This window comes from Aspergillus fumigatus, chromosome 7 (assembly GCF_000002655.1).
Source record: "Aspergillus fumigatus Af293 chromosome 7, whole genome shotgun sequence".
NCBI classification, from domain to species: domain Eukaryota; kingdom Fungi; phylum Ascomycota; class Eurotiomycetes; order Eurotiales; family Aspergillaceae; genus Aspergillus; species Aspergillus fumigatus.
In genome coordinates this window covers 318,072-330,327 of record NC_007200.1, presented here as the reverse complement: position 1 = coordinate 330,327, position 12,256 = coordinate 318,072, and the positions used below count along the sequence as shown (strand labels likewise).

The window sequence follows — 12,256 nt, the reverse complement described above, 5'->3', positions numbered from 1 at the left end:
ACTAAGAATGATTGTTATTATTATCATCACCCTTGCCTCTCCAATATTTATTATCTATCCCCTCAGTGTATACTTATTTTCCCCCCTCTGCTCTTTGTATTGGGACCCTCGCATCGTCCTGCAATCTACTGACGCCGCTGAGGTCGCTCTTCTGCTGGCTGAGTGCCACCATGCTTGCAGATCCTCGCGGAGTGTCGCAATGCCATAAGTCGTCCTCCTTTCCGCCCCTCGAGTCCCGCAACTATGACTTCCGATAAACAAAACAATGGCCCTCTCGCCAAACCTTTCACACCAACGCTCAGTGCTGCATTCAATCGAACCAGCAAATCTCCCTTGACGCCCAAACTCGCTAATCCCAGTGCTTATCGCACTCCCAAGAGACTTGCCCTCTCCGAACACCCCTCTTCGACTCCCGATGCCGAGACCGCCTCCTTCCTCAGTGTGAACGTTACCCCTCGATCGGGTTCACGGAATAGCAGACGTGATGGATTTTCGTCTCCAGGCAATGCACCATCCAGCGGACAGTCATCGCCGCAAGTACAGTATTCGCATGCAGGTGTCGGCCATGTTGCGAGCTCGGGGGGTTGCAGAACGGAGCGGAGTCCCGCCCGCTCGAACGGGAAGTTGGAACCGTCCAGAGGGAATCGAGCAAAGACTCTGACGACAGAGCGTCCAAATACTCCGCGGCCGAATTCCTATTCCGACTCTTCCACTTCGCGAATGTTTTTCCACGCATATGATGCGCGGTCTCCGAATTCTTCCGACGGGGACATCCGATCCAAACAACTAAGCAAACCATCCTCGCCTGCTACGTTTGTATATGCCAATGGAGAACAAGAGGAGCAGACTCAAGGCGAGGAGGCAAATATCACAGCTCCGACGGTCAAGCGGCGATCGATAGGCTCGTCTCGTCTTGCCTTGGCACCAAAAGCTCTCCCAGTTACCTCGCCCCGGTTACGGCCAGCTAAGCTCGCTGACTCTGCGGCTAGACTTTCGGACGCTACTTCACAAGTCAGCTCACCACGTGATGGCATTTCCGAAGTTAGCTCTCAAGCTCATAGCTCATTCTCGGGCGCTTTTCCCGCAAGAACACCAATTCCGGCTGTCAGGCACATCAAATCATCAAGTCTCGACTCTGCCAGCAGCGGTGTCCATCCCAAGGAAGGCCTGAAGCCAAGCCCGATAATAGTATCAACGGTTGGATCGCCGGTAGAAACGGAAAGTGCTGCATCCGAGTCGATGCCGGGGCTCAGGCCTCGAATTCTCAGCAACGGATCTATGACTTCGGTGGACACACATCTTTCATCAGCTGCACAGAGTCCGGTGAAGTCGGATACCGGACAGGCAAACAACGACGTCGTTCTCAATGCGCGAATTGAGAGGAAGATCCTTGACTTGGAAATCAGCAACTCCTCTTTACTTGCGATCAACCGTACCCTAGAGCGGGAGATGCGCAAGCAGAATGCAGAGTTGCGAAGATATCGCCGCCTGAGTCGCTCCGGCCGTTTGTCCATGGCGCCCTCTACACGGTCCTTCTCCGGAACTTCGTTAGGGATAACTAACGAACTGGACGAGGAAGCAAGCGAGCTCTCGTCTATTCGCTCTCCAGAGGAACTATCGGAGTATAGTGATGAGGATTCCACCATGGACTCTGGTGTTGTCAGCCCCGATTCGCTTGCTGATCACGATGCGAGACATCGGGTCAAAGATGAGAAGCGGTTCTTCGTAGACCTTGCGAAGCACCAGGAATTGCTGGCTGACAGTCAGAAAATAAATCAAAGCCTCAAACGATGTCTCGGGTGGACAGAGGAGCTAATCAAAGAAGGCAAGAAGGCTCTCGAGTATAGCGTGCATGTCAACGACGTACAGCTTGGTGGACGAGTCCTCTCACCGGAGGAGCTTCATGAGGAGGCAGAAAGAGCCCGTGCACTGTTGAGTCCTGTTGCCGAACCTCCTCCTGATCCTCCGTTGGCATCTCAGGAGTTGGAATCTCTAATGGAGATGCTTGACAATGGGGGCTACTGATCCTGATTACCTCGTTGTACTACATTCCTGGCGGGCAGGCCCGTCCAATCTCTCCCCGTTGTTCGGTCACTTTGGAGCTCTTTTTGTTCCCATTTGTAATCTACCTGATCTCCATATCTACTGCATTTGTGGCGTACTAGGGTCATTTTCTATTCGTTGTCACGGCGTTGGCCCTTTTGACCCTTCAGCCGCGTTCATCAGCCTTTTCCTTTCATGGTTAACTTCTCTTTCTCTGCTTAAGTGGGGGTACATGGTGACGCTATCAATCCTGTTACTTGCACTTTCTGGTATATTGTTAGATACCCGATGCGCGATATGTTTGTTGCCTCTTGAATATGCCCACTGATGGAGCATTTGTGATATAGAGCAAGCTAATCGAGAAGATATACTCATGTGTTTGCATTGCTTCTCTTTTTCTCTCTGCCATATACAGCCGGTTTCATATGAGCAAATGTGTCCTAACATGGCGGCATGCTTAGGGTTTCCGAGATCGCTGCGGGATAATTGACCCATATACAATTAGTCCAAGCCTCACAAGGAATAAGCAACGCTTCATATACCAGACATTAGTCGGTAGACAGGGCGCCTCGTAGCACGTCGCAGCGTATTGGCGACTTTCTGCAAGCCAAGTTTCTGAAAAGCTTGAGCAAATCGTCCACACAGTCGTTTTCCTTTCTCATAAATGCCAGTCAGACCTTCTCGGCAAAGCAACCATGGGCTTCAGTCACGAGTAACTAGCTTTGCAAGATACACCTTGCACTCCCGGCTCATCTGCATGTCCAGTCCGTCTTCTGATCGAGCCTCTTTTCCCAGCACAGGGATGTCGATAGCTGGGAAACACCCAACGTCCACAAGATACTCATATGCGCGCTTCACACCTTTCCTCCACATTGACACTGGCACATCGTCTGTCGCAACCAGGAGCACAACCGGTAGGGCGTTGTGTACGCCCCCAATCCCGCTTTCCTCAATGGGATACAAGGCATATTGAATCGAGATACCGTACAGAGCCAAGAAATACAGAACGCTGTGGCGAAGTCTGTGTGTAAGCCTGGATAACCTGCGCTGCAATGGGTCAAAGCCGTCCAAGGGCGTGGTGAAGCTGACTTCTAGACGGGAGGGCAGCGCCTTTTTGCCCTCTGTCTCTTCTGCGATCTCTGTCGCAGCTTCTGTCTCTGTGTCGGAGATTTCCTCTGTGGATGGCGGGCTGGGGAAGTCGAGTTCGTGGAATGCTGCATCGAGATCGCAAGGGTGCTTGCCCATGCAGCTGTCTAGGGATGCGCTTGCATCATCGATCATCATCTCGTCGAGAGAGTATTGGGCGATGCGAGACTGGAACTCCATCTTGTACGTTGAACGAGTGATTGGTTAACGATTGTGCGTTAGATGTAGTAGTCTGCCTGAGTGTGGAAGTAGTATGAGAGATACGGAGTAGTGGGGAACAGAAAGCCCTCATCACGTAGTTATTCTGAGGTCATAGTGAGCAGCATAGAGATCCGACACTATCAATCCATAGATATCCCAGTCCCAGTCAATGTCTGGCTGGTACCTGAATATGAGCATCCATGATACTACACTCAATCATCGATTCATTCACCAGGCACGAATATTCAAATCAAAAGCTATTCAGGCCGTCCATCCCCAACTTGATGCCCAGTTGTATAATTCCCAAAACAAGCAACCTGATACATCGCCTTCTCCTTTAACTTGGCCACACCCCCCAGAAAATCCGTCAGAGCACAGAACCCGTTCTCCGCACGCTCACAGCCCACCAACCCCTGTGTCGGCAGCGGCGCCCCATTCAACACAAACCGGATATAGTCCGTACCCCTCACGGACGGATTCGTATACAGCGTCGCGTCCAACTCCTTGAATCTCATCTTCGGCCCCGCCGGACACGTCCACACCTCCGAGACGAGCCGCGCCCCGAACGGCACGATCTCGTTAAGCCTGAATGTCCGCTCGGGCGCATGCTCAATTTCGTCTGGCAGGCCATCCTCTCCATACTTGAAATACTCCAGTCCCAGCGCCGCAAGGACCGCAACGATGACATCGTCATGTGACATGTCCATGTACAGGGGCTGGTGCAGCGGGAATTGCGCTGCGTTGTTGTCGTAGGTAGAGTTGATGCTTGTGTCGCTGGTGGGAATAAGGCGTCCCGCAAGTCTGGACGCGAGCTCGAGGACGTAGCCTATCCCCTGGGCGCGGCCGCTGGGGGCACCGAGGCCGTAGTTGCCGTAGAATTGAAGGTCGACGTTGTAGGCGTAGTCGTGCCATTCTTGCTCGGTGAAGAGGGTACAGAAGGGGGAGATGGTGCCGAGGGCGGCGGTTTCGTAGGGGCAGAGGTTCATCATGGAAGTGATGTCGGACGGGGTGAGGTTGAAGTCTGGGGGAAGGAAGCGGGCTAGACGGGATAGGGCGGGTTTCGTGAACCTGGGGATGAATTTCTTGGCGGAGGTAGTCCTGGGTTGGTTAATAAGACATGTGAGAACTGGGGTAGGATGGTGTTACCCTTCTGACTTATCCCCTGGACAGGCGTGGTCCGAGGCGAGGGTGTTGTTGAGACCGTCTCCCTCGGGGATGATGACGAGGTCGTACTCGGCATAGGAGCTGTTTGCACCGGTGTTGCCAAAGAAGCCGCCTGTATCAGTCAGTATGAGACGCAGGAGACAGGCACCGTTGGGGAGGGGGCTACTCACTCAGCCACCATCGAGCACTTTCCAAGATCCGAGCCTGCGACGTCGTCCGGAAAATCGGTTTCGGTCTTGCAGTCCCGTTGGGATATACATTCAGGGAGGAATCCCAGGCGGCGACTCCTGGCCCAGCGCGATAAAGCAGCCTCCCGTATTTCGCCCAGATACTGGCCCCAGAGGTCGCCTCTGTGGCGGCACCAGTGACCTGCAAGGTATCTTCGCCAAGCATGTACTCCCACTGATTGAGGAAATCCAGCGGCCCTTTGCCGACTCTGCCGTCGTGCAGTTTGCTATAGTTCTTCACCTTTTGCGCAAACGCTTCCATGCCCCCGCCATCTAGGAGGGAAGAAACGGGGTACCGCTGGGCATGTCGGTGCAGGACGTGCACCTGGGATAGCTCGCAGCCTCGGGGGACGCCGTTTGATACATTGAACCCGGGCGCATCCTTGTATGGACTGAGGTTGCCCCAGCTAGTTGTGATATCAAAGCCTGACGCGAAAGTTGCGCCCGTCGGAGCAGATACATGCGCAGAGCAGCTGGCAGTCGGTGCAGCAGAGACTCCTCCCAAGACCGCCAGAAAGGCGACTGTTGAAACGGGAAAAACAAGGATTTGAGGCATGGGGCCAAGTCAGTAATAACAGGAGACTGCTCAGTACTGCCCTATCGTGGTTGCAATCTGGAAGATGTCCTCTTTATATGCGTGCGTCGACCCATAGCTAGACGAGATAGGCAATCTGCGGGGTTGTGCTTGTACCGGTCAGGTCCAGCGGGCAATTGGCGGAGTACGAAAACACAGGGTGTCCGCGATAGCCTGGTAAACAGCATATCGGCTTTTGAATGGAGCAACAGGAATCTGCACCAAGGCAACATCGTACCCCAGGGGCCGAGGGGTTCACACCAGTCGGAGAGCACGCATCTCACCCTACGCTCAAGTGGCGCCGACGAAGCTTCGTCTGGTGAGAAGCGTGCTAGCAGCCGCCAGTCATATTGTTGGAGTCTTCAAGAGGCAAGGATCGGATGTGAGCCTTGGGAGACTACCAATTTGCCGAGACATCCGAATGCTGATCATTTGTAACGGACAGGCAGTTGCTCGTGTGCTCACACCCCTGTTCATGATCAGCAATGGAGGCTGGGAAATGGTATGATATGATTCCTGCTTCAGAAACATGGCCCTAAGCCGGAAGACATCGTCGTCAATATGGTTCTTATTGGATAAGAGTCAGGCTTCGAATTATAAGCAGATAGTACTGATCTTTTGTGTGGTGGAGTGCTGACAGCTGGAGACCAACCGAAGCCGAACACTGCGGGGGACAGTGTCTCAGTCGTGGGAACCACATACAGGATGGTCAATATTTGATGATATTGGGGCCCATTCGAACTAAAGCCGTGTCAAAGATCGTACGGGATTCTGTTTCCGGTCAACGGATAGCAATTTCTACTTCAAGGAATGTAGACGACAATCAGTAGCTGGTATCACGAGGCTGTACGGGCTATATATATATACTCATAGTATATTGGACGATCAAGCGGCCAGCAGATATCTAATGAAACCATTCGCCGCCAACACCCAATCTATCATTAAAAATTGGTATAATGTACGCGCAAATATGTAAAGTCCCGAGCAGGTCATGAAGGCGTAAAGGCACGTATCCAAGCACCCGAAGGACAGAATCGAATAGAGGAGAGTAAAATAGACAGCGGTAACCCACAAGCACAGCAGAACGGGCCTCATGGCAAGGATATGAACAGGACTAGGTATCTACGCGGTGGTTGCTTCGTGGTGGTGATGCTCATTCTTCGGCTTTTCCTTCTTCTTTTTCTTCTCGTCCTTGCCCTTCTTCGACATGGCCTCAGCCATGAGCTGCTCAAAGGCCATGTAGTCTCCTTCTTCCTCGGGATCACGCTCTGCCTATAGTTTCGCTTAGCGACCTGTGACATGGTTACGGTCGAACGAGAAGAGCTTACCTTTGAATAGATATTGCCGGCAATAACCAAGGCGTGCGCGCGCTCGAGTCGTTTCTCTAGTTTGACGCGCTTGTCACCCAGGACTTGATCACAGACGTCGCGCAGCACGCTCTGAATCTCAAATTTGCTGCCTCGCCATGCGGCCGCCAGGATCTTGCCGGTGACCTTCTTCTCGTACTCCGCCTTCTTCTCGTCGGTCCAGTCCTCTCCGCCCTTCTCTTCCAGCTTGGCCATCTCCTCCATGGTCATCTGCGCATCGATAGCTGTTGAGATTGTAGTCCAGGTCTCCTTGGCCAGAGTACCCTTGTCCTTCAGCCGAGAGAAGAAACCGGAGATACCAAGGAACTTCTGAGACTTGATAAACGAGGTAGCTTTTGATGTGTAGGTAGCACCAATGGCATGCAGAATCTCCAGACCGAACGATTCCATTTTCAGGTTTTCCACCTCAAGGCGAATCTTCTCCTCAAAGGCACGGGTTACGTCGGGACCCTTGTCGGTTTCCGTCCACACGCTTAGCTTGTCGACCAACTTCGTCGCCAGAGTGTTGACCCGCTCCTCACGAGCCTTCTTTCGCTCCAGTTCGTAAGCAGCCAGGCGCTCTTGCTGCTCCCGAGATAGGCCCTTCTTTTTCTCCTTCTTGCGCAGTTCCTTCTCCTCCTGAGACAGACCGGCTGCCTCCATCCGAGCCTCCTCTTCCGACTTGTCCATGATAGCCTGTTGTCCCAAGTAACGGCGGGGTGTACTCGATCCGGAGGTTGAGGCCGGCTTCTCTGAAGGTTCCGCCGCCGCGGCTGCAGCTGGTACTGGTCCTGGGCCCGGGGCTGCGGTGCCTGCGGCATGGCTGGCTTCCCCTGTCGCGGCGGCAGCCTTGACCCCCTCATCGTGAATATGGAGTTTCTCTTCCGCGGCCTCCGCCAGTTCTTCCTCCTCCATTTCTTGCATGGTGATATCCATGGTCGCGGTCAGGTCCTTCATCAACGAGATTTCACCAATCAGATCGACAAACGCGCTGCCACCAAAGATCATACTGAAGAACTCGGCCGGGTCCTCTTCATCGCCTATCAGTATAGTTCGACAGCTCGATCACAGCTGAGCAACTTACCGAAACCACCGCCCGGAACTGATTCTTCCTTTCCATATTTATCATAACGCTTTCGTAGCTCCTCATTGCTGAGAACTTGGTAGGCTTCTCCAATCTGATCGTGCCGAGAGGAGTTAAAACTTTATCACACTGCATATATTGAAGTATACACACCGCTTGAAATCTCGCATGCGCAGTCTCATCGCCAGGGTTCTTGTCTAGGGAAGAAGTCAGAATCGATAGCAAGAATCCGAGCAGGCATAGGAGTAATCGCACCAGGATGGGTCACAATAGCCAGTTTCCGATAGGCCTTCTTAATCTCGAGTTCTGTGGCCGTGGGTGGCACACCCAAAGCATCGTAGTAGGTAGTGTCTGCGACCATGCTGACTTGGAGTCAATCAAGGCAGAAATGTGATATGTTCGTCCGCAAGATCGCAAATGATGAGAAGTTTCAGAGAAAATCAGGAGGAAAGCAGATCGTAACCTGCCAGAATAGTCGGCTGACCCAAGACAATAATAATTTTTATCTGCCTGATGATGCTTTCTGACAGCAGTTTCGTCATGGTGGGGGAACCATCTGTCAGGGTATTATCTGTAAGGTACTGTCATAAATACCACCAGCCACACCATGCAGAGGGGTGAATAATGGAAGAACAATACTATGTTGGACCTCGACGGGTGTAATACACGCGTAATGATAGGAGCCTGTTCTGCGCGGGCGCCAAGACTCGTGTTTCCCTCGAATTTCCCTTTGACAACCTTAGGCCTCAGGCCCTCAGCCCCTCAAGCTCCTCAGCCACTCCTGTGTATATCCTCTTTGTTCCCCTTTTCGATATACTGTGTATTAATCTCCCATCTTTTCTTCTCTTCTTCTCTGTTTTTTTCCCTCCTGGATCTCACACTCTCCTCCACCTTCCTTCTCAGTGAGGTCTATTTCTTTCCTCGCTTCTCCGGTTGTACATCTTAATTGTGTCAATAGCTCTTTTTGATTCGCTTGTTGTGTTCCCCACATTCCCACTATTTTTTTTTTCCCTCTCTTGCCAATATCCGTCGTTCCGTCCTCTCCTTTCCCGTGTCCTCTTCTTCCCTACAAATACCTCACCATGGGCGTTGCAGCAAATGCTTTCTACTACATCTTCCATCCCTCAGAATTGAGGTCGATACTTCAATGGTTGGTCCTGGCCTTATAGCTATGAGCACCTCCTCCTTGCCCTTAGTGTGTATGTGCCATTGCTTACGGACACCCTCTCGTCCTTGCTGATAGGAAGATATGGCACAATCCTGTCCATGAACGTGATGAGTCCAACGAGTCAGAAACAGCGAAGACATGCTTCAAGTTCCTGGATTTGACAAGCCGGAGCTTCAGCGCGGTGATCAAGGAGCTTCACCCTGAGCTGTTGCTTCCCATGTGCATTTTCTACCTGACACTCCGTGGGCTGGACACCATCGAAGATGACACCTCAATTCCTTTGGAGACTAAGGAACCCCTTCTTCGTGGATTCAAAGACGTCCTCGAGCAGGATGGCTGGAACTTCACGGGTAACCGGCCGGAAGAGAAGGACCGTGAACTGCTGGTTCAGTTCCACAATGTCATCACCGAGTTCAAGAGATTGAAGCCTGCCTACAAGGCCGTTATCAAGGATATCACGGAGAAGATGGGCAATGGCATGGCTGATTATTGTCGCAAAGCTGCGCTGGACGATGCAAGCGTCAAGACGGTTGAGGAATACGACCTGTATTGCTGGTATGTTGCTGGCCTGGTCGGAGAAGGGTCAACTCGCCTCTTTGTTGAGGCCGAGTTCGGTAACCCTGCCTTGCTCAAGCGTACCGAGTTGTACAAGTCCATGGGTCTTTTCTTGCAGAAGACCAACATCATTCGCGATGTCCGTGAGGACTTTGACGACGGTCGTCAGTTTTGGCCCAAAGAAATTTGGTCCAAGCACGTCACCAACTTTGAGGATCTCTTCAAGCCGGAGAATCGTGAGGCTGCACTGAACTGTAGCTCAGAGATGGTTCTGAATGCATTGAGACATGCGGAGGAGTGTCTCTTTTACCTTGCTGGTCTGCGTGAACAGAGCGTCTTCAACTTCTGCGCCATCCCTCAGTCCATGGCCATTGCTACCCTTTCCCTTTGCTTCCGCAACCCGGCAATTTTCGAACGTAACATCAAAATCAAGAAGGGCGAGGCGTGCCAGTTGATGATGGAGTCGACACAGAATCTGCGGATTCTTTACGAGGCCTTCCGTAGATATGCTCGTGAGATTCACAAGAAGAATACCCCAAAGGATCCCAATTTTCTCGAGATTGGCATTGCTTGTGCGAAGGTTGGTATCCTTCATTCGTCTTCATTTGTCCCAAGTATTAACAGTCGCAGATCGAAAAATTTATCGAGACCATCTTCCCATCGCAATCAGCCGAAGAGGCCAACAGGCGTGTCTTGGGCCAAAAGTCCGAAGCCGAACAAGAGAAGGCCAGACTGGAGGCTGAAACCCGCAAAGACGTCCTCTTTATGATGGCTCTGATGGGTGTGATTGTGGTTTTCGTTTCTATTGTAATGGTATGTCCCATCGCTCGGTGCAAGTGTTGTTACTTGCTAACAGCCATCAGATTGGATTCGCTTGGTACTTTGGTGCGCGCTTCGATCTTGCGTGGCAGGAACTCCGCAAGGGAAATTTCCGCCCACCCAAGCATCTGCGTGACCGAGAGCTATAGCCTTGTATTACTGCTACGGAGTTATGACCTTCACCTAAGCTGTTTTGATATCCAGATTCTTACTGACCCTGTTTCTATTATTTACTTACCACATCAGTCTTGCAGAGATATTTTTACCTAATACCACCCTTTAATTTCTTCCTCTTTCCGCCATGTCTACCTACCCTGCTCTTGCCTGTTGATCTACTCGACCTTTTCCTAGCACGGATGTCAAATTGCAATCCAGCCCTTTCATGACTGTGGTTGTGCCGAAGAAGTGCTGATATTGAGTGGAGATTTATCTCTTTGACCAGTGACGTACTAGATGTGTGTCTTGCAATGCTCAGTTTTGCTGAACATTGAGATGGCAAACATCCATTGAGGATCTGGGACATTCTTGTAATTATGTAGTTTAGCATTCTGAATGTACACTTCGATAATCGGTACTGGTGCGCGTCTGGTCTCTGTAGATAAGTGGTGGGTCTGTCTGATCATTTCGATCTGGTAGCAGTCACCGTAGCGTAGGATCTTTTCCTGAGGACAACTACTTACGACCTAGAACATTTGTCAGGGATTTGTAATGCGCATTGCTTGTTTGTCGATGCTTCCGATTCGCAGCGACTCCTTCTATCTCCACCCTGCAGAATATACATCACAGGAAGAAAACCTCTATCTGCGAAATGTATCAACTGCTTCTCGGCTACACGCTTATTAGATCCTTTGACATCAATGAGAAGGCTGCGAATCTCCCAGGGCCCGTCCTTTGTCCACCACCTGAGTTCAGTTCGACGCGTCCACAGATCGATTTTCTCTGTAGGAATCCAGCATCAACCATTCTCGACAATGAGCCCGAAGAAGCATCAAGCATCCGCGGACCCCCACGGTCACCGGGATGGAAACAATGAACCTCTACCCCCGCTCTCCCCAAAAGACTTTCGAACCTACAACCGAATGGCAGAGCAAATGGACCAATTCGTACGCGCTGTACCCCATCATTCCATTTGCACCCCACTAACAACCACAACAGCACAACCACTTCCGCTTAACTTGGAACCAACTGCAAGACGCCTGCACCAGCACAGGCAAAAAGCCCAGCGGACTCTCCCCGCGCCAACTCATTATGGCCGGGCTTAGCTTCTGCTCGCAGCTCGACTTCCACCACTCGATCGAGGAGCAGCACATCTTCCCTGTGCTCGCGAAACGGATGCCCGAGTTCCGGCGTGAACTGGACCTCCTCTCGCAGCACAGGCAGATCCACAAGGGTCTGGAGAAGCTGGAGGATTATTTGACCAAGTGCCGGAGTGGCGAGGTTGACCTGCAGCGGGAGGAGGTGAAGCGGCTTATGGATGGGTTTGGGGATGTGCTGTGGAAACATTTGGATGAGGAGGTGAGGACGCTGGGGGCGGAGAATATGCGACGGCATTGGAGTCTACAGGAGATGGCGAGGCTCCCTATGTAATTTTCGTTTATAGATTTTGAGGGGTGTGGGTGTTTGCTGGCTGGGTTGTGGTAAGTCTTGTGGTTTTTGGATAGATCTTGGAAGCATCAGCAGCATACACGGTTCTTACGCTGCGGCTTGATTGCTTAATTAGCCAATGCTTGCTATTGGATTTGCATTATTCGACTGTCATTCGGACCATCTCGATGAACGTTTTGGAACATTCCTGAGACCTATGCCGGACACATGACGACCGTTACTGATCATGTCTCAGCTACAAGGAACCGTCTACTGCGAAATCTACTTTAATCAACATTTGTCAAGTACCATGGACGCCATCCCGTCATGAGAGACAACTTTAAA

The 12,256-nt window shown here is 51.6% G+C and overlaps 6 protein-coding genes across 6 annotated transcripts; 3 read left to right on the top strand and 3 right to left on the bottom strand.

Annotated features, from left to right (window-relative positions):
• Positions 1–243: 243 nt before the first annotated feature.
• On the top strand, positions 244–2,025 carry AFUA_7G01260 (uncharacterized protein; the record flags this gene model as incomplete). The annotated part of the gene is made up of 1 exon (XM_741713.1): positions 244–2,025. The coding sequence occupies one exon, from the start codon at positions 244–246 to the stop codon at positions 2,023–2,025; it is 1,782 nt and encodes a 593-aa protein (XP_746806.1).
• Positions 2,026–2,467: 442 nt separating this feature from the next.
• On the bottom strand, positions 2,468–3,369 carry AFUA_7G01250 (uncharacterized protein; the record flags this gene model as incomplete). The annotated part of the gene is made up of 1 exon (XM_741714.2): positions 2,468–3,369. The coding sequence occupies one exon, from the start codon at positions 3,367–3,369 to the stop codon at positions 2,746–2,748; it is 624 nt and encodes a 207-aa protein (XP_746807.1). The 3' UTR covers positions 2,468–2,745.
• A 278-nt stretch (positions 3,370–3,647) lies between these two features.
• AFUA_7G01240 (histidine phosphatase family protein) lies at positions 3,648–5,337 on the bottom strand (the record flags this gene model as incomplete). Its single annotated transcript, XM_741715.1, has 3 exons — positions 3,648–4,488; positions 4,537–4,666; positions 4,725–5,337. The coding sequence occupies 3 exons, from the start codon at positions 5,335–5,337 to the stop codon at positions 3,648–3,650; spliced, it is 1,584 nt and encodes a 527-aa protein (XP_746808.1).
• A 785-nt stretch (positions 5,338–6,122) lies between these two features.
• AFUA_7G01230 (DnaJ domain protein) lies at positions 6,123–8,309 on the bottom strand. The gene is made up of 5 exons (XM_741716.2): positions 8,041–8,309; positions 7,939–7,982; positions 7,786–7,879; positions 6,684–7,732; positions 6,123–6,627 (listed from the first exon to the last, which is right to left on the bottom strand). The coding sequence occupies exons 1-5, from the start codon at positions 8,144–8,146 to the stop codon at positions 6,478–6,480; spliced, it is 1,443 nt and encodes a 480-aa protein (XP_746809.1). The 5' UTR covers positions 8,147–8,309; the 3' UTR covers positions 6,123–6,477.
• A 262-nt stretch (positions 8,310–8,571) lies between these two features.
• On the top strand, positions 8,572–10,901 carry erg9 (bifunctional farnesyl-diphosphate farnesyltransferase/squalene synthase). Its single transcript, XM_741717.2, has 4 exons — positions 8,572–8,935; positions 9,029–10,088; positions 10,139–10,321; positions 10,372–10,901. Exons 1-4 carry the CDS (start codon positions 8,868–8,870, stop codon positions 10,474–10,476), a joined length of 1,416 nt encoding a protein of 471 aa, XP_746810.1. The 5' UTR covers positions 8,572–8,867; the 3' UTR covers positions 10,477–10,901.
• A 201-nt stretch (positions 10,902–11,102) lies between these two features.
• AFUA_7G01210 (hemerythrin domain-containing protein) lies at positions 11,103–12,030 on the top strand. Its single transcript, XM_741718.2, has 2 exons — positions 11,103–11,430; positions 11,483–12,030. Exons 1-2 carry the CDS (start codon positions 11,185–11,187, stop codon positions 11,912–11,914), a joined length of 678 nt encoding a protein of 225 aa, XP_746811.2. The 5' UTR covers positions 11,103–11,184; the 3' UTR covers positions 11,915–12,030.
• Positions 12,031–12,256: the final 226 nt, after the last annotated feature.